Source organism: Rissa tridactyla, chromosome Z, assembly GCF_028500815.1.
Source record: "Rissa tridactyla isolate bRisTri1 chromosome Z, bRisTri1.patW.cur.20221130, whole genome shotgun sequence".
NCBI classification, from domain to species: Eukaryota; Metazoa; Chordata; class Aves; order Charadriiformes; family Laridae; genus Rissa; species Rissa tridactyla.
Window position 1 is genome coordinate 73,330,251 of NC_071497.1, and position 20,446 is coordinate 73,350,696.

Below are 20,446 nucleotides of genomic sequence, written 5' to 3' on the forward strand. Positions count from 1 at the left end.
CTGAGAGTTAAGTTGTAGTCAAATTGACTGACTTCTCAGTCGGGAAAAATGCACACTAGATTACCTTTTTGTAACAATACTGAGAAGTAGGATGAAATTTACACCCATAATTGTAAGTAGTGAAGTGAGTACTTTTATTTGATATTTACATCTTGGTATAATTGACATTAAAACACCTTCTCAGCACAGTGGTTTTTCACAACACATTTTCACTAAAAATTAAAGCTTTTTATTTGAAACTGTTTTTATTATTTTGGAGACATGCTGTTTAATTTGCTGCTTCTAGAAAGTGGATAAAACCATGCAGATACTAGTTTACCCTGTGTGAGAACAGGACTCTGTATTTGTTAAAGCAGTTTATTAACCTTTCAAAATAAATGTTAGAAATTGTTAAGAGTAAAATTTCCTTTTAAGAGACAACTTTTTAGTTAGGCTTAACTATATGCTGCTACCGGCATGTTCTGCAAAATGTTAAATATAATAGAAATTTGTTATGTTTTAACTGAACAAGTATTTTATACAATCTGAATATAGTGTGGTCCCAGTTACCATTACCAGCAGATAATCGGGCATTTAAAGTTTCCTGCAGTCTGTTCCACCAGATAAATAATTTTGGCATATATTCAATGCCAGGAGAAATAAAAAGAAAACCATCTGACAATTAAATTACTGTATTCCAAAAACTACATAACATATTTCAAAGATACTAAAAACATAATAAAATTTTGCACACAAGTTAACTCAAATTTGTTTAACATACCACATCAGTGATGTTTAATATTTTCCTTGTCATTGCTTCTTTGTCATGGTGTGGAGTTGGAGTAAACCAGAGCTTCTGGAATGTCTCATTTACTAATTTCTGAAGGAAAAAAATATTAGCAGAAATAAACAAACAAACTCATCTTGGCACATAGGTATTATTTTTAATACATACAGACAATAGATTTGTTGACAATATGTGCCATTTCATAAGGAATTATTCAACCTCAGTGAGATTGCTGTAGGAAACGTTATCTGAGACAGACCCAGATCTGCAATCACAGGAGTTACACTGACCTCTAAGCAAGCTTCAGAAAAATGACCAGCCGGCACTGATGCTACAGAAAACGGAGTAACCACTTTCCTGCACTAATTTGCATTCCTCAGGAAAACACAGTGCCCTGAGAAGCTGACAACTGAACACAAGATTATGATTTCTACAGTCGAACTATCAGCAATAGTAGGTTTCTTTGGAGTATTCAAAACAGCTGTGACAAGGTGGGCAAGAGAGAGAAGCCAGGTCTCTCTACTCAAACACAGGAGATATGTTCCCTTCCAATGTTTTGGATGGAGGAAAAAATGGAATAGAATGAAAGTGAACAAAAACTATTCCCACATTACTTATAAGGCATATGGTTTTAAGAAGCTCTCCTCCTTCATGGAAACATAAAAAATACATTCAAGATAATGCCTCCTTTTTTCTGGTGTTGTTAGAAAGGTAAAGGAAAGAAGGGGAGAGAGAACAAGGTCATCCTCCTTTCCCAGCAGCACCTTGGATCCAGCTGTTCATCTACTTCTTGATTAACAGTCTTCTCAGAAACCCACTGTCATTAACATATCTCAAATGGTAAAAATATACATGCTGCAGCTTTAAAGTTGCTGATTTCAAATCCCACTGAAATTGTGATATGAAATTATTACATGTGTGTTCTTAAGTATGCAACAATTTTTAAATCATTTTGCCAAATCAAACAAAACCACCATTGTCAGGTTTATGATTTCACATATAATCTTAGTTTTGAGTCCTTCTGTATATACTTTGCACAAAGAGTAGAGCAACATTTTAAGGTGAAGAACTGATGCATTGAGCGTTCAGAATGAATGCAAAATTAGCATGGATGAATAGTTTATGATTTTTATATGCAGAACTTACAAATCTGGCATATGCTAATGTCAAGAAATAAATTTTAACTTAAAGATTATTTCGTTTGCAGAAAGAAGTTTTATATGCCAATTTTACTTGTTAGAAAAGAGAAGTACCAGAGACAATGCTTGCAAGAAGAAAAAAAAACTCCAGAAAATAACTTTTTAAAATATTTTGATTGTCAGCACAAACTTCAAGAAAATAAAAGACAGAAAAGAAATAAAAACAAGTCAGAGAGCATTTTAGAAAGCTAAGATATTTGCTCTCAAAAATTAAAGGTAAACAAAAGTCATAAATATTACAAAGGAGCAACGCAATACTTTTTTGGTCAAAACATACAAACACTAAAATAACAATAATTAAAATCCCGAAGGGTATATTTCATTCTACCTTAATGCCTTCTTCGTCATTGACTCTCCGAATCATTTTCACACACATCTCTGTTATTTTGGGAAATGTTGGTTGTTCAATGCAGATATCCCTAAGTATCTTTATGACTCTTTTTCTGACACTGATACCAGTATCCTGTGAAAAGAAAAGCATTACGCTCTTAAAAACAAATCAGAAATATGAATTAATTTATGTATTACACAAATTGACTGCAGAAAACCTGACTTGCAAAATTTATGTAGAAAAGGCAGCCAGAATATTCTGGACTGCATTTATACAAAAGGTCAGCATAACTTGTACTACTTTATTTGCAACAATTCTAAAGATTCTAGGTGAGTACTCAAAACGCTGAAATGCTTCCTCCATTTGTACCCTCCCATCTAAGAGCATTCTTGCAAATGTATAATTCTACTTCTTAACTGAAAAGCTTACAAGCTAGATCTGATAATGCTTTAGCAACTCTGTTGAAAGACATAAGACCCATTGTAAATCTGGACTGCAATACGTCAAGCCTTTGGATAAAGCTTATGGATGATACATGCAGCAAATCTTTCCCATTTGCCTTGGCTTCGTCTAAGGAGGTGGATGAGGAGCTTCACTTCATATTACCTTATTCAAAACCTGTTGAATCTGAATGTCAGGATGAAATGCTTTATGCATGCTCACATGCACATGAAGCTACGTATCTCCAAAACCCTTCACAGACATATTTTATCATGTAACTGTAGCAAATGAGTAGTATTTGACTAAAAAACTGACACGAACGCTAAGAGTTAGTGTTAAATTAACAGTTAAATAAACATTGTGTTTATCTGAACGCCCAGAGAAAAAACACGTTTTGTACAAAAACTCTAATAAGAAGCCTGCCTTTTAAAACACTAAAAATAGCGTAGAAAAGCAAAGCAGTTTCATCCATTTTATTTTCATCTGGATTACAGAAAGCAAGTTTAGATTACCGTGTTGTAGATCTTTCTTCATCACCCACACTACTGAACTGTCCTCAATGACCTATATCTCAGACTTCAGAGATGTGCCAAATTCCTCATTTCACTAATTTGTGCCTTATTAATGGAATCAAAAGGAATACAATCCTTGGTCTGATGCGGTACAACTTTCTATATATGTTTACTTTGACGTTACAAACCCTCACTAGAAACAAGTGATGCATTTTACAAAGCTGGTCTTAAAAGCACGATGCTTCCCATTAAAGCACTAAGATATAACTTACTCTTGAGATCACCATTCCATACTATTAAACATATAAACTCAGTTGAAAACAAGTCTTCCAATGCCAATTATTACATCATAAATATCACATGTCACCGTACCAATATTCTTTCGATCAGCATGTCATAATACTGCTCAGCAAGCTGAGGACGACAGAGGACAAATCGGCCAAGCAGCTCCACAGCTGCTTCTCGTACACTAGTGGAGTTATCCATTAAACGTCCATGAACACCTCGTTGCATATCCAGCTAAAAAGAACAAATGAAACACAGATTCAAAATAAGGAATGCAGATTAATTTTAAGTGTGACAAGAAGAATATATGTGCATGCATTTTTACCCTGGCTAGAATACTGGGGTCTACAGCAACCACCTCAGACAAACACTTCATGGCTTTTGTTCGAACAGCAATTGCATTTTCACCAAGTACACGCAGAATCTAGTGAGAGAACAAAAACAAAGATTCAATTGCTTTGGGAAGGTAGCAAACAATGTTTAACAGGTAAAAACGCAGCAGAATAGCATGTGAACAACTTAACTAAAATAAGAATATCTGTCTACTAAAAACTGAATATATCTTCTGAGACAGTGGAAAGGTGCATCTAAGTGATATTCATTCCACAGCACTGATAACTGAGCATGGATATTTACTAGCATTTGCTACATCTCTAAGACTGGTCCAAACATGATTTGCACATGTTCACTTTGTCCCTTCATTTTAAACTCTACTGTTGTCATTCAATTGTGGCTTTCACCATGTTTCTTTTAACAGGAGAGCTGGATTTGTGAACTATAAGAATGGCTCTGTATGCAGATCAACATAAGTAATGCAACCTAAGTTAGTACTGGAGTACAAACATGCCACCATGCCAATGCGTTAGTGCTCTTCTCCCAGAAAAAGCAAAGAAACAGCACTGGTCAAACAACAGCTTCCAAAGAGACACTAGCAGGCACTGCAAGCAACTGATCAAGCTGGCTTGTATTTTCAAATCAAATTAAGCTCAACTTCATGAGTTAATATTACCAAATGAACATGCATCTTACAGAAATTATCAGAATACAGAATTATCCTCTTACGGTGTACATCTAATTATAATGATTTTGACACACACATATATGGACAAATAAAATAATGTATGAACAATATGACACACAAAATGCATGCAAGAAAAGGAAACAATCACTTATGTCATCAACACAGAATATGAAAGCATATGGTGTTATCATGGTCTGTTGACCATGTGGGCAAATACCTGTGCCCCACAGTGAAAGATATTGCACGCTACCACAAAAATGTTTGGAATCAGAAACCAACTGTGTTTCACTGTACTAAGATCTCCGGCATAGTTTACCTGTGTCAAATAAATATCGAAGCTCTGGGCAAACGGCCTCATAGAGGCCAAGTAGCGAACAATCAAACATGCATCTTCATAGTCCACAGTATCAGAATTCATCCTGCAACAAGTTCCATGTGTTAATTAGGATGTGTTTATCAAAAATGAATTAAAACATAAAATACATGGCTAATAAAGAAATAAGTGGTACTGAAACATACTTTAATGTACTGAACTGGGATGGAGCAGTTTTAATGATGCTGCGAAGAAACTTTTTGCGACTTTCTGCTCTATGCATGATTTGTCCTGTGGTCTCAACATCTTTAGCATGATGAGCTCCTTCAGATGAATCCTCATCCTTCTGAGATTTAATTGCTTTCTCTGTCTCCATAGTTGTATCACGGAACCACTGAGCTATATAAAACTTCCGAGAAAACTGGAGAAATATAGCAGGATACATAGAAAACAAACACAACAGATACAGAAAAGGAAATTTAACAGATTATAATGAGATCAAGTGAATCTGATGCATCAACTATATTTCAGAAAACACAATTAACAGTATATGTTCAGGTGACAACTAAATTGACGCACTAACATGCATAACCGAAAATAATCTTATTTGATACACATTTATACACACTTGACATCAGAAAGTTGAAATTTACCACTAATGATGCATCAGTTTCTGTGTTCTCATCCAGATAATCTAGCAAAGCCTTCTGCAGCTGTTGAATTTCATCTTCTCCTCCTGAAGCCTGTCAGAAGTAGGAAGATAGTTACAAAACAGAATATTGCACAGTGGTAATTATCATCTGAAAATCTGCACGTCCACATATAAGATACACTAAAGTAAGTTGTTTTGATAATTGCAGAACATTAACAATTTTTTAACAAATTACTTATAAACTGCATTAGACCATGCCTCTAAAGTCTAAAAAAGATAAAGCCGAGTAAGACTGGTTTTAAAACAGACCGACTATTTTGATTAATTTTCATTCTATGACCTTGTGTGAAGACCCTCTGTCACAGAGGAAACAAAAAAGGCCTGAAATCACACATAGCAGACTAACACAAGGTTTAACCTATAAAAGTCACCATTAGATGTCTCACCAATATTAAATACTGAAACAGCGACTTATCAGGTGAACAAGGAATAAAAGGCAAAAAAAGTGAAATAGAAAGAAATACGAATCAGACAACAGTAAAAAGGTACGGGAAACATCAAAGAAATAAAAATAATTTATCCCTTTGCAAAAATATTTGGTATAACTGTTTTCAGGGATAAAGCATCCATACAGAGAAAGTGCAGCAAGTGTGCTCAAACTAGGAAAGAACTTACAAAGGTTGTTCCCAAACACCCCTGAGCTCCAGCACTAAAGAACCATGCTCTCTGAGATTCCACTAACTTTCTATCAGTCAAAAAGCTTGAGAACAAACACACATTTTATAAAAAATGTCACCTACTGCATAAAGCCTATTTACAGAACAGGTTAGTACTACTTTTCCTGTGAGGCACTTTTAAGATGCACAAAAAGCCTTACATATGAAATACTCATCTGAAAACTGGTGCTGGAGACTCTGTATCACATTTATAGTATCCAAATTGTATGAATGTTAAAAAGAGAATGTATTTTTTCCAATAGGCTATTTGATAGGAAATATGTATATCTCCTATACGTATACAAGATACTTCATGGAGGACAGGAAGGTGATTCGAGACAGACAGCATGGCTTCACCATGGGCAAGTCTTGCCTGATCAACCTAGTGGCGTTCTATGATGGAATGACTACATCAGTCGACTGGGGAAGACAGGAGGACAGATACAGATATTGTCTATCTGGACTTCTGGAAGGCCTTTGACATGGTCCCCCACAACATCCTGCTCTCGAAATTGGAGAGGTAAGGATTTGATGAATGGACTATTCGATGGATGAGGAATTGGTTGGATGGTCACATCCAGAGAGTAGTGCATCAAAAAAAATGCAGCCAGCAGGTTGAGGGAGGTGATTCTGCCCCTCTGCTCTGCTCTGGTGAGACCCCACCTGGAGTATTGCATCCAGCCCTGGGGCCCCCAACATAAGGAGGACATGGTCCTGCTGGAGCAAGTCCAGATAAGGGCCATGAGGAGCCCAATCAGAGGGACAGAACACCTCTCCTATGAGGACAGGCTGAGAGACAGTTGGGGCTGTTCAGCCTGGAGAAGAGAAGGCTCTGGGGAGACCTTATTGCAGGCTTTCAGTACTTAAAGGGGTCTTATAAGAAAGATGGGGACTTTTTAGACTTTTTAGTAGCACCTAAAGGACAAGGAGTAATGGCTTTAAACTAAAAGAAGGTAGATTTAGACTAGATAAAAGGAAGAAATTTTTGACAATAAGGGTGGTGAGGCACTGGTACAGGTTACCCAGAGAGGTGGTAGATGCCCCATCCCTGGAAACTTTCAAGGTCAGGTTGGATGGGGCTCTGAGCAACTTGATGTCTCTGCTTATTGCAGGGAAGGTTGGACTAGATGACCTTTAAAGGTCCCTTCCAACCCAAACCGTTGTATGATTCTACATATATACTGATCTCTTAAATAGTTCTAGCTTATGTAAATCTAACAATGACCTTGTATATGACCACAAGACAATGTACTTCTCCACATATACAGGTTATATGGAATAAACCACTATCAATGAACTTGTGCATGAGTCATAAACTAACTTTCTCAACATCTACAAGACAGCATAAAACCGAACCCATAAACCACCCTTTTTTCCTTAGTATTACACTGAAATATGCAGCTCCTTGCAGCTGCTGATGTTACAGCAGACAAAAGGACTATTATTTTTTCAAAATTAATGAGTTCAAAAGTTCAAAACATGTCTACAATGCACATAATAGTGATATAGGTTGATTAATACACATTTGACACCCTAATATATGTGAAAACTGTGATTTGAAATTATGGCCTTCAACCAACGTTAAATTCTGTGTATAATTGGCTGAATAAAAAGACTGCTTGATGAACCTTAACTATTTTCAAACAAGAAAAAACACAGAACAAAGAAAGAGAAACTGTGAAAACCACAAAAAAACATATTCAATATTGATAATAAAAGTAGAATAATAATTTCTGGCTTAGATTTCTTCAGCTACAAAACATTTTTTTTCTTCAGCAGTAAAACTTGCAACTTATAACCATCTTAACTTCTGTACGAACAGCACAGATTGAGAATCTTGTCACAAATACAGCACATAATATAACTTGCAAACAACAGCAAGTGGAAAAAGGTACAGTTACAAGTCTAGAACATCAGCGTATTAAGAGATAAACTAACGAAAACCATGCACAAATGTTCAAATCAACTTGACAATCTATGACAGATTTCTAAAAAAAAAAAAAATCTACTGTTTAAAAATGTCAAAACAGAATAAATTTTCTCCTAAATTTACTTCTATAGGTCATGAGTCCAAACCACAGTAGACAGAGTTATAAGTATTCATCAATCATTGGGAAATGCCCTGATAATGATATCAGAGGGTTAGAAGGAAATATCCAACAGAGTCTAAGTGTTCAATTCAGCAGGAAAGAACAATCTGTAGAAGTTAATTTCTGAATGGAAATAATAATTTAAGTTTCTGATGACGAAGTATCAGAGCAGCAAAGTGAAGCTTAGCTGTCATGTATACATTTCCAAGTATTGATTTGTTCTTAGCTTACAAGTAATTTATAAACAACACACTGTCTATCCTGACTGATGGTACTGTATAGTACACACCTACCACAATGTATGGATGGTACTGTCTACCATCAAATGCTAATAAGCTTCCTGAGTAACTGGAGAAATGCTTTTAACACTCAATTGCCCGTAGCAATTTTTATTTTCTGCAGATGCTAATGTCTAGTTACTGCCCGATCCTGTAAAAACCCTAAAATAAATAGAAAAATTCAGGTCATCGCTTGAGTATGTATCTTTTTAGAATATCTTTCAACACTATTATAGCTTCTGGAGATAATGAAAGAGCAAAGGATTCTTCCAGAGTATTTCCCCACGAAGTCTAATATAGAACTGTCAGAGTCACTGCCAACAGAACAGAATTATAACCCCTTAGCACACAGAAATATAAATTATATTAAGCCACGAAAATAAAGAAGATTCTACAACTACTAATTGACAAAAGTTATGGGAATTATCAGCCTCATAAAGGAGTAGATGAATCTTGATTCTTTATTTGAATGCCTGTAAAGTGCAGAAGTTCTTTCAACACAAATCTGTAATAGGCATTATAAAGTACATGTAACAGATCTGAAGCCTTTTAGGTAACTGAAAGGGAAATGAACTTGATATGACTACTCAACTTTAGATCATTGTGATAACAGTTAGTAGTTCAGAAAGAAACGTATAGCATCCGTAAGAAATTCGCAAGTCCACATTTTTAAAAGGACACGTAAGATCTGATATTTTCTCATCATACTGTGTACTGTATAGTATCAAATGCATACGTTGCTTTGATAATTGTTGTCACCCTTACAAATTTGGAGCTGCTTTAGCAGAAAAGCAAATATGCACTCTCTAATGAAAGATACATGCAAGTCCAGCTTTTTTAAAAAAATTAAAAAATAATAAAAAAAGACCAATACCAGCTACATCAGATAAAAACTAACCTTACAGGCCTAACAGTTTAACTCTCTAAAGCCTGTATGAATGCCAGAAGCTCAGGTACCACTTTGCAACAGCAAATTCACACACATACTTATTTTTAAGGCCTCTTAAGATAGAATCCAACTGTTGCTCCATTATTTCCTCTGTATTGTCACACGAAAACTGGCTTAACCACTGTAATTATCCACTTCATATGATCACGACAGAGATGGTGCAAGGAAGACATTTGCTAACAAATGTGATGCTTATCAATCAAGTATACTTGACTCAGAAATCTGAACAACGAAGACTGATTCTCCACAGCGCCAATTTTTCAAACATCTTTAAAATTTTCCAGTATTTGAACGGATACATCTTAATCCAGCTGGCATGGGATTTCTCACATACCTGTTTGACAATTCTGGCTATAGATCCTTGATCCATTTTGCTAGTGACTGCATCTTTCCTCAGTCTTGCAGCTACAGTTCCAAGATAGTCAAGTGATGCAACTCTTAATGCCATTTCTGTAGATTTGTTACTGAACTGGTGAACCTAAGAAAAACAGAATAAACTGTTAAAAACAAATATTTATTTATGCAACTGAGATTCTTCTCACATGAGATTGCTTGACCTTATTAAAAATTCCACCTAACTTCCATGCTGCATAAAGTTATGTAATTTACTATTACACCACAGATACAGTACTCTTCCTTTATTTGTTCTCTCTCTCTACAAATATACCTGTTCAGTGCTGAAGGAATAGTCCAGAGAAGATATTTTACAGAAATAATTACACCTATTAGTCTGACTTTACTCCAAATGGCTATCTACACTTATTAGATGCTACACAATGGCATTTTTTCATGTTGAAAATGTCATGGAATAGTGGAAGTGGACAGCATGAGAAACTGTACACATATTATCTTTAAAAAATTCCATATCAATGACCCTCTAACCCAAATTTTATTATCTATGTATTACATAGCAGTGATACAAGTGAGAAAATCCTTAAATGCTGCAGATGTGTCAACAATCAGAAAGCATTCCTGTAGTAGTTTCAGTTGAAATAAACAAGACTTCATTGTGATAAGAAATAAATTAACACAAGTTAAAAACAAAAATCCCTTACCAACAGCCTTCCTAATAAGCTAAGTAGCAACTCTGCAGCTGGCCACTCTGGTTTATTGACTGTGGAAAGAAGATCTTGAATGAAGTTCTCAAACAGTGGCCTGTAATCTTCTTCCCCTTGTTTACTGCCACACCTGTTTAAAATAAAATAAATTTTGTAAGTGAATTTAAGAGCCATTGAAGCTTTTCTTCTGATGCAAACAGATGTAATCCTACGTTTAAGCAGAAAACAGTTTTATGTAATCCTAAAAAAAAAAAAAATCTGAAATACTAGCAGAAAAACTGTTTTATTCAATTATGGAGGAATAGTTTAAACAGTTATCACCCCAAATTGCACCACAAGAAAAGCAACTAATCCACAACAGTAGAATTTTGTTCCTAAGATTTTTTTATTTACTGCTTTGGGTTAAAGTCTGCATTAACTTGGATGGACAAAGTAAAATTCTAAAGCTCAAGCTGGATCTGGGTATTTAAGAGGTGTTATGTCTATGTTCCTTAAGCTTGGTCTGATTTATCTCACAGTGATAAGACACCTCATTATCATGCTCCACAAAGGTTAAAATCAGAATGTAAAAAAATACCTGATAACATACCTGATAGTGTTTCACTTTTATGTGGCATCTCTAAATTTAATGATACCAGAAGTATGTATAGATATTGCTAGATGGCTATTAAATAGTTTTTCAGCTTAAGAACAAAAATTAGCATGATAAAAACCTCAGAACTTGTTCTTAGAAATCCTTTGGTTATTCAGGTATACTACTTTTTTTTCCCCCTGTTGAGCTATTGACATTCCTAACTAGCTAAACAGAAGTAATTTTTAGATTTTTTTATCTTTGTCATTCTGGTGACTGAATGAATATAATTTTGCCACTTAAATATTTACTCAGCCTTCTCTTCCAGGCTTCAGATGAGTAACAGATCCCTAATAAAAGGATCCTACATGAACTATCAAACAGATTCTTAAATGTGTAAAGAAGTCTCTGCAGAATTTCTGTTCCACAATTTTTGTCCAGATAGGTAGCTCTCTTAGGGATCTACGAAGTATATTGTTATAAATAACTTAATGAGTGGGTATTTAGCATTGCAAAGTGGTTAGGTTTGTCTTACAGTATGACAGACTTTATTTGGAATTGGTTTAATCAATATGCTAAAGAATGCAACAGTACTTACTTCTTAAGGAAAATAGAAAGGAAGTTTTGTGCTGTTCTCATGGCTGTTTCATATGAGTTAGTAATAAGCACATCTTGATCCACCTAAAAATAACAAGATATATTTGTCTACTATTTTAGCATACACAGAAATATCAGCATGTCTCATGCATCAAGTAATTACAGCAGACATAAAATTACAATGTTTGATTATCAGAGCACCATAATACAATATTATACCTACAAACACACAAAATCATTCCTGTACAAAAAAAATAATTATGGATTTTAAAAAATATCTTACTTTCTTGTTTGATTCCTCCTCTGCATTAGAATCTTTTTCTGCTGATGGCAAGTGCACCACACACTGAATAAGCTGCAGAACTAGTGCCGTTACCATCTGAATATACATAGGCTCCCCATCAGTGTCACTGCTGTTTAACCTGTTAATAAGAAAAGACAGCATTAACACTAAAACTAAACAAAAAAGACAAAACAAACCAAAAATGTTTGGTCCTAAATAATACCCTTCTAAAATTATTACCAGAACTAGAAATCTGTGCTCTAGACATTCAGCTAGTCATTTGCTTTGCTCTTATGCAGCGTAAGATTTGTTCTAAAAAAACCAGTAAATATTACTCTCAGACAGAAGAGAGGAACTGAAACAGCCCACAGATGGGCTATCGGGATATCTGTGAAGTTCAGCAGCTGAAAAGTCTACGGGAATATTTAACAAATCAAACACCTACATGCTAAGGCACTTACCAATAGGCTTATTACGTATAATGCCATATCCATTTCCAACACAACAAAAGAAATACACAAAACCGTTGCCCTAATAATTTATTACTTGGATATTATTTAACATATATGAAGCGTGCAGGACTTGTAAACAACACAAAATAGTGACCATGACCTGGACTGACTTCTACAAGAGTTACACCTATGGTAATCTGAGGTAGCATAACAGACTATGAACCTCAGCATGTAAGTATCTTTAAGTGTGTCTTTAAGTTGGTAAAACCAGTATGAATACACTCCCATGTTTCTCCCATGATAGAACTTGAGAAATAGCATGGTGTTTACTAGCCATACATACATCAACACCACCTGTTGCTACCCTTAACAATATGGAGGTCAGTGACAAGTGGCGTTCCCCAGCGGTCAGTACTGGGTCCAGTCCTGTTCCATATATTCATCAATGACCTGGACGAGGGGATAGAGTGCACCCTCAGCAAGGTCGCTGATGACACAAAGATTAGGGGGGGTGGCTGACACACCGGAAGTCTGTGCTGCCATACAGAGAGACCCGGACAGGCTGGGGAGTTGGGCAAAGAGGAACCTTATGAAATTCAATAAGGGCAAGTGTAGGGCTGCACCTGGGGAGGAATAACCCCATGCACCAGTACAGGTTGGGGGTGACCTGCTGGAGAGCAGCTCAGCTGAAAGAGACCTGGGAGTCCTGGTGGACAACAGGATGGCCATGAGCCAGCAATGTGCCCCTGTGGCCAAGAAAGCCAATGGCATCCTGGGGTGCATCAAGAAGAGTGTGGCCAGCAGGTCGAGGGAGGTCATCCTCCCCCTCTACTCTGCCCTGGTGAGGCCGCACCTGGAGTACTGTGTCCAGTTCTGGGCTCCCCGGTTCAAGAGCGACAGGGAACTGCTGGAGAGGGTGCAGCAGAGAGCTACCAAGATGATTAGGGGACTCAAACACCTCTCTTATGAAGAAAGGCTGAGGGATTTGGGTCTCTTCAGTCTGGAAAAAAGATAACTGATGGGGGGATCTTATCAACGCTTATAAATACTTAAACGGTGGGTGTCAGGAGGATGGGGCCAGGCTCTTTCCAGTGGTGCCTGGGGACAGGACAAGAGGTAACGGGCACAAACTTGAGCATAGGAAGTTCCACCTAAACATGAGGAGGAAATTCTTTACTTTGAGGGTGGCAGAGCACTGGGACAGGCTGCCCAGAGAGGTGGTGGAGTCTCCGTCTCTGGAGACGTTCAAAACCTGCCTGGATGCATTCCTGTGTAACCTGGTCTAGGTGATCCTGCTCTGGCAGGGGGTTGGACTAGATGATCTCCAGAGGTCCCTTCCAACCCTATGATTCTATGAGGTGGTGATAATCCCTGACATTATTCTCCGCAGATTATCAAAATACTAACTGGGCACAAAACACACTGCAATTATTATCTTTATGAAGTTATCGTTGACTATTTTTAGAGAGAGAAACTTTTCACATCAACTTTTGTGTAAGTTTTACCCTTCATGACTATAGCCACAGTTAGAGAATGCCTTTCAAATGAGCAGAGTTAGGACTCTACAGATAAACACTGCAGTCACTGGCCTTGAAATAGTGGCTTCCTTCTGATACATGTCCCAGTTCAAAGAGTTACCCCCTTCCTATTTGCTAGATCTCTCTGATTTCTATAACCAAACCAACAGGAAATAGTAGGAACAAGCACTTATGTTAACATTACAGTTACTGAATTCAACTTCAAAGTTTCAGTGAATTTCTTTTCCTGGAGATTTCCTGTTCATCCACCTGGTTCAAATAAAATATTTAACTGACAATTTGTCTGCCTCTGGGAGCAAGATGTATGCAAGCAAGGAATAAAATCAACACCAACAACAAATGTTTCAACCTCAACTGTTACTGAATGCAGTTCAGGTCTGATTCTTTCTCAGATGGAACCTGAATGTATATTATTATTCTGAAGGTGGACTGAAATCCAGTTGAAGTGCATAAAAGACAGTTAAAGTCAACAGAGTTGTTCCTAAATGAAACTCATTCAAAGGGATATGGGATTGATTTCACTCCTGGAAAGAGTGCTCTGAGTGTGTCCTCAAAGAAATTCAGCCAGAATTTTCCTATGAAGCTTTAGGAATGAAGAAATGTAACTGCATACAAACAGAACCAAAGAATTTTCCAACCCAAACCTCTGCATGCACATTAATATCACACTCATTTACCTCCTTAATCAGACAAATAATAAGATATTTCAATTATTTTTATAAGCAAGCACACATACCATGGCATAAAACCCAGTGATTATTACAAGACATTTGTCAGGCACTTCTGCTTGCATTTTTTTGAAATCTGAAACTCTAATAAAGTGCAGCTTGTGGAGTCACAGATTTTTAAAGAAGTAGTAAATAGTGAAGCCTGAAGTCCTACCATCTATGAAACTGTAAATGCTACTGTCTACAAGTTATTAATCTATGTCAGAAATTACCTGAAGTTTCTCAAACTCCTCTTGCTAGTTGGTAGTCTCGCAAGGGAAGTGAAAATTTCTTCTAGTATTAACTGTCTGTGTTTTTCGTACCTGGAGAACACCTATTTAACAGTTACAGGATTGTTAGAAAATTATTTATTGTTACATGAACTATCACTTGTGAAATATATTGTTACAAATTATGTATAGAAACATACACTTTACGTGACACTTAGATTGCATTAATGCATACCTTGTTTTAAAGCATTACTTTGTTTTTTCAAAGCAAGCGTTTCTTTATAAAATACATTAAATCTTTTTCAAATAGAGATTTAAAAATCTTCAAATAAAATAGATGTGTAATAGTTCATAAAAATACCTTACGTTTTAAAAATTTCTGTCAATGGTAGAATATACTGCATAGGAAAGTCAGTGTAATACTAAGCTTTCAGATACCAGTACGCAGCAAAACTCGGTGGTAACATAAGTTACACGAACACATGTGGTTGTAGACCACACTTTACACAAGTGAAAACCAGTTTTACTTCATATCCTGAGCTTTAATGTTTGCCTGACATGGTATACTTTTTACAGAGTCAGGATTGTAGACTTTGCGTCTCCTTTTGTTTAGACAGAATACTGGAGTATATCATCCTCACAAAGATGGAAAACTCTCACTTGAACAAGCACATATGTGTTGCATTTCATTTTTCCTCAAATAATATTTATCTGTCCTATGATGTTTTCACATAGCCACCTCTTCTGAGGAAAATAATTTATTCTATTACTTAGAAGTATCCTACTAGTTCAATACCTTATTCCATTGCATAAATTCAAATCTTAACATAGGTAATTAGGAAAACCACATTGCTAAGATTTCTTATGACAAGAAAGGACACGTAAGATAAAGCAAGGATATTCTTAATTTTGGTTAAGTACACTATTTCTTTCTATAGAGTACTCTGCAAATAGAAGCAGCTCAAGTAGACTTAATACTGTTCCTAGACTATGATACCAAACTGTAAAAACCTGCAAGAATAAAATTAGTTCTAAACTCCAATTCTCTACCAGAGAGAAAATACAGCCCACGTGAATACCCTAACTCTCAGAAGCACAGGAACATGAAACTGCAAATTAAAAAGTACTTACTGCAGTCACTAATTTGATGGCACATAACTGTAGTTCACTGACATTTTCTACAAAGAAAGGTGTTATTCCCATAGATGATACCTATCAATAGAAAAAATTATTGTAAGTATATTTGATTAACAAACTGATATTTATGCAGTTTCACAAGTAGGTTATTCATTCAGCAGATAAGGTATTCAACAAGATGTATTACTTCATATTATTTGCAAAGTTATTAGAGAACAAGTCCTAAAAATATTAGAGAACAAGTCCTATGAGAAGTGGTTGAGGGAACTGGCGATGTTTAGCCTGGAGAAAAAGTGGCTGAGGGGAGACCTTATCGCTCTCTACAACTACCTGAAAGGAGGTTGTAGTAAGGTGGGGCTCAGTCTCTCTTCCCAAGTGACAAGTGACAGGACAACGGGAAATGGCCTCAAGTTGTGCCAGGGAAGATTTAGACTGGATATTGGGAAAAAGTCTTCACTGAAAGGGTTGTCAATGCTACTCTTGGAAGCTGCCCAGGGAAGTAGTGGAGTCACCATCCCTGGAGGTATTTAAAAGATGTGTAGATGTGGCACTTAGGGACATGGTTTAGTGGTGGACTTGGCAGTGTTAGGTTAAAGGTTGGACTCGATGATCTTAAGGGTGTTTTCCAACCTAAATAATTCTATGACTCTATATTTGAATACAACCAGGTCAAACTTTTCTTAAGTGTACGAGAAAAACCATTAAAGATTTGAACTTTAAATACTCTTCTGCAGATTACCTACTACACAACAAAGTAGTCACTCTGATGCTAATAATTCAAAAGTTCGTACTGATTTCATACTTCATGTCATCAGACAATCTCACTTTACATTCTCTCTGGGAAAAGAAAAACAAACATTCTGAGACAGAAAATATTCTGATAAAACTTACCTGAAGAATAGTTGTATCAGTAAGAAGCTGTATCTCTAGCAACTCAGACAAGCTGCTGACTATGTCACAAACTTTGTTATACAACATTACTATAACTCTTTGCTTGTGGGTGGAACACTTGGCACGTTTTGCTTTTGAACTTAAAACACCACCTAGAAAATAAAAAATATCTTCATTAGTTTTTTCAACATTTCACATCAAATATTAGAAAGATGACCTTCCTCAAAAAGAGTCCCCAAAACAAGTGCATGACTACAGCTCTGTAAGAGCAATTGCTTACAGAAGAAAAACTACTTAGTAGCATCAACTGCAAAGCAAGAATTTTACATTATACTAATATTTCATAATTTCTCTAAATTCTGGATCCAAGATCTTTTAGAAGGTTCTTGAAGTTGGACCCTTGCATCTAAAGGGATGCATGTGACAACAAAATGCTAAATCCTAAATAGTTTTCACTGAACTAAATCATTATATACGCAGAGATTATAACTATAAAATGACCTATTCCTAGATACAATAACTAAACACAGAAACTGAACTTCAGACAAACTTGACAAACTTCTGAATACTTTAGTCTAAATACTTTGGTTAGATCAACATTATTGCAGTAAACCAAGAGGTTTAATGACTAATTTATTCAGAGGATGCATTTCATTCATTGTTTTACTTTACATTTCATCATCCTAAAACTAACACAAACCATTAATTCAGGATGCTGTATGTGATACGGAAGCACTGTTAGTATAGGAGTTGCATATAAAAATCTTATTACACAAAGTCATGTCACTCACGTCATCATACAGTAGATTATGTTTTGGTATATTTTAATGTGGAAAGATTTTAAAAAATTACTTAGCATACTAACCACCATGAGGATCCACTCTATACACAGGATCATACTGAGGATAGAGAGTGTTTTGCAAATGAAATTTTGTGTATTGAATAACTCTTTCTATTACGTCCTCAATATATACAGCTTTAGGCATATTTGGTGATGTCATAATATTGATAGCAGTAAGACAAGCATCAGCAGATTTTGTCACTCTTTCCATAATAAGATCTCTCCATAACCTCTCCTCATCTTCAGTGTCATTGTTCTGTAACAGGCAAGAAAAACAGGATAGTGTGAAAAAGAAGTCCAATTTTTATCCTTACGTAGTAAAAGATAACATCATTACCTTAATATACTTACATACACGTGCATATAAAATGTTGTATTTCATTTTTGATACAAAAATAATTTGTTTTAGAAATCAACTAATGTTTGTTTTAATAGCAACGTGTTTGTAGTATGTCTCCCTAAGTTACAAGTCTTCAAAGTCTCACTGTATTCTTCTGCTAGAACAAAAAGAAACTTTCTGTATACCATGGGGAAGCACTATGAAGGAAGACTGCCAGATACTCTACTTAAAACTGATGTACCTTAAGCAAAATCTAAAGTCATTCATCTAGGATCTTCTTCAGTGGCCTATGCCAACAGTTGCTGCTTTGATCAGGCTGATTTTTGCCGCTAGAGGGAATTCTTACACAAAAAGATATGAAGTCAAAGGAAACTCCTAAGTACACGACTTTGCTTCACAGACCAACCCATCTATTATCAACAGGTTTAAAAAATGTCTTATCAAATATATCCACTTAGATTTAGCAAAGGGTACAGAATCTCCGTATTTCTGTGTTTGTACATGTTACAAAACCAAACATGCATGAGGTGAATTATGACCACCCAGCAATACTTAAATATTGTAATAACATTATTTATAGCAAAACCAGGTAGAATTATTCATAGCTTCTCTGGTACAGATATAGCCTACAGAAAAAAGAATCTTTCCTGCCTGTATGACAGTTCAACACTGTTGAACTTTGGTGTCATACCAACTTTTTCCCTTTGGGGTAAGAGAATCTAAAACAATATCCCTGTAAATTTCTTGCATAGCATGGCTTTAAGTCATTACACACAAAAAAACCCAAGTAGTTTTAATTTTTTTTTTCTCATTAATCTTGGAAATAAAAAGAATATGCAATTGCATTCAGGCTCTGAAAAACATCCTGATATGGAGGTAGGTTATCATACTGCACTGTAAAGCCTTAGCAGAGTCTTTCTTTGCCATGATGATTTGAATCATGTTTAACAGCTTTTTAGAAAAAAAATCTAAAACTTGTTTGGCTAAAGATTGTTTCTTTTTTTAATTGAAGCTTTGTCTCTGAATTGCAATCATTGGACAATTTCATTACATACTTAATAATCTTGAGTTTTACTACAAAAGCTAAAAGAAAAATATCACTTTAAAAGCATTAGCATGAAGACTTAATCACAGTGAAGCAGAGCAGGTAAACCAACACCTTCTTTTCACTTATTTCTCATATTGCTAGAGACATTCAGAACTGTATACTGAACTCTGAAAACCCTAAAAACTATCTAGGTAAAAGCATTTAAGTACAAATAACGTGTCTCTGGTTTTCATTTTCAAGTTTAAATTCTTCCTTTCCAATGTAAATAATTACTCTCTGTTTCTGCAGATCAAGGGGTTCTTATTCCATGACTCAAGCACTCTATTATTGCTAGAATATTGTTTTGACTAGAAAGTGTAAAAATAAACATATGAAATGTGAAACATCACACATCAACCTTATAAAAACTCCAAATTCCCATGTAGTTTTAGTTATATCAAGAACAAAACCCTGACATCTTAAACTTCTTGTTAATTCTGTTTATGTTGACAACTTTAACTCTGCAGCATAAGAACAGACCTAAACAAAGTGCTTCCTCCTTTCCTAGTGCTCAGGAGAAGAATGTGATCTACATGAAAGCTGCAGTACTTCTTATATTGTGTAAGGGATATTTTATGTACATGAAGCAAAGTAGCAAAGAAATGTCCAATGGTGCAAGTCACACCAGTTACCATGAATATTTCAGGATGAAACTATAATATTTAAATAACTCAGTTGCTCCCAATATACCTGCTAGTTATCAGTACTACAGAAAAACACCTTTAGTACTGAAAAAATTGAATCAATTTAATTTTACTTCAAAGCTTAAAATTTGGAATCTCAATTGCATATGTATTATATCAGAAATTCCTTTCACACACATACACTGCATTTGAAACTATCACGAAGTAAGACTCGAGTAAAAAAAATGCTATTCTACACCATGTTGTGAAATTATGTTATTTGAAACTCACATGGTTAAGTAATGTAGAAAGCTTTGATCCATCTTGAATATTCTTCTCCAAAATATTCAGGACTTTTACTGTTTTATCTGTTGAGAGCTACCAGAAGAAAAGGAAAACATCAAACAACTGCAGGAACACAAAGGCTTCTGAATTGCTGAAAAGAATGTCCATGGATGAAGGATAGAACTTGTTATATAATCTGAAACAATTTGAGATAAGTATCGGATCTTGACTTCTGTGGTTTCTGACAAGGCAC

At 35.6% G+C, this 20,446-nt stretch overlaps 1 protein-coding gene across 8 annotated transcripts in view; it reads right to left on the minus strand.

Annotated features, from left to right (window-relative positions):
* The window catches only part of NIPBL (NIPBL cohesin loading factor), a 157,010-nt gene that overhangs the window by 17,098 nt on the left and 119,466 nt on the right, over positions 1-20,446 (minus strand). For all 8 annotated transcript variants that reach the window (XM_054185780.1, XM_054185784.1, XM_054185786.1 and 5 more), the window contains 16 exons: positions 20,200-20,286; positions 17,883-18,114; positions 17,018-17,169; positions 16,121-16,201; positions 14,993-15,093; positions 12,063-12,201; positions 11,781-11,863; positions 10,609-10,741; positions 9,888-10,031; positions 5,522-5,611; positions 5,075-5,289; positions 4,872-4,974; positions 3,860-3,958; positions 3,622-3,768; positions 2,294-2,428; positions 761-859 (listed from right to left, as the gene is read on the minus strand). In XM_054185780.1, the coding sequence (XP_054041755.1) occupies positions 761-859; positions 2,294-2,428; positions 3,622-3,768; positions 3,860-3,958; positions 4,872-4,974; positions 5,075-5,289; positions 5,522-5,611; positions 9,888-10,031; positions 10,609-10,741; positions 11,781-11,863; positions 12,063-12,201; positions 14,993-15,093; positions 16,121-16,201; positions 17,018-17,169; positions 17,883-18,114; positions 20,200-20,286 (2,040 nt within the window). The remainder of the gene's footprint in view (positions 1-760; positions 860-2,293; positions 2,429-3,621; positions 3,769-3,859; positions 3,959-4,871; positions 4,975-5,074; positions 5,290-5,521; positions 5,612-9,887; positions 10,032-10,608; positions 10,742-11,780; positions 11,864-12,062; positions 12,202-14,992; positions 15,094-16,120; positions 16,202-17,017; positions 17,170-17,882; positions 18,115-20,199; positions 20,287-20,446) is intronic.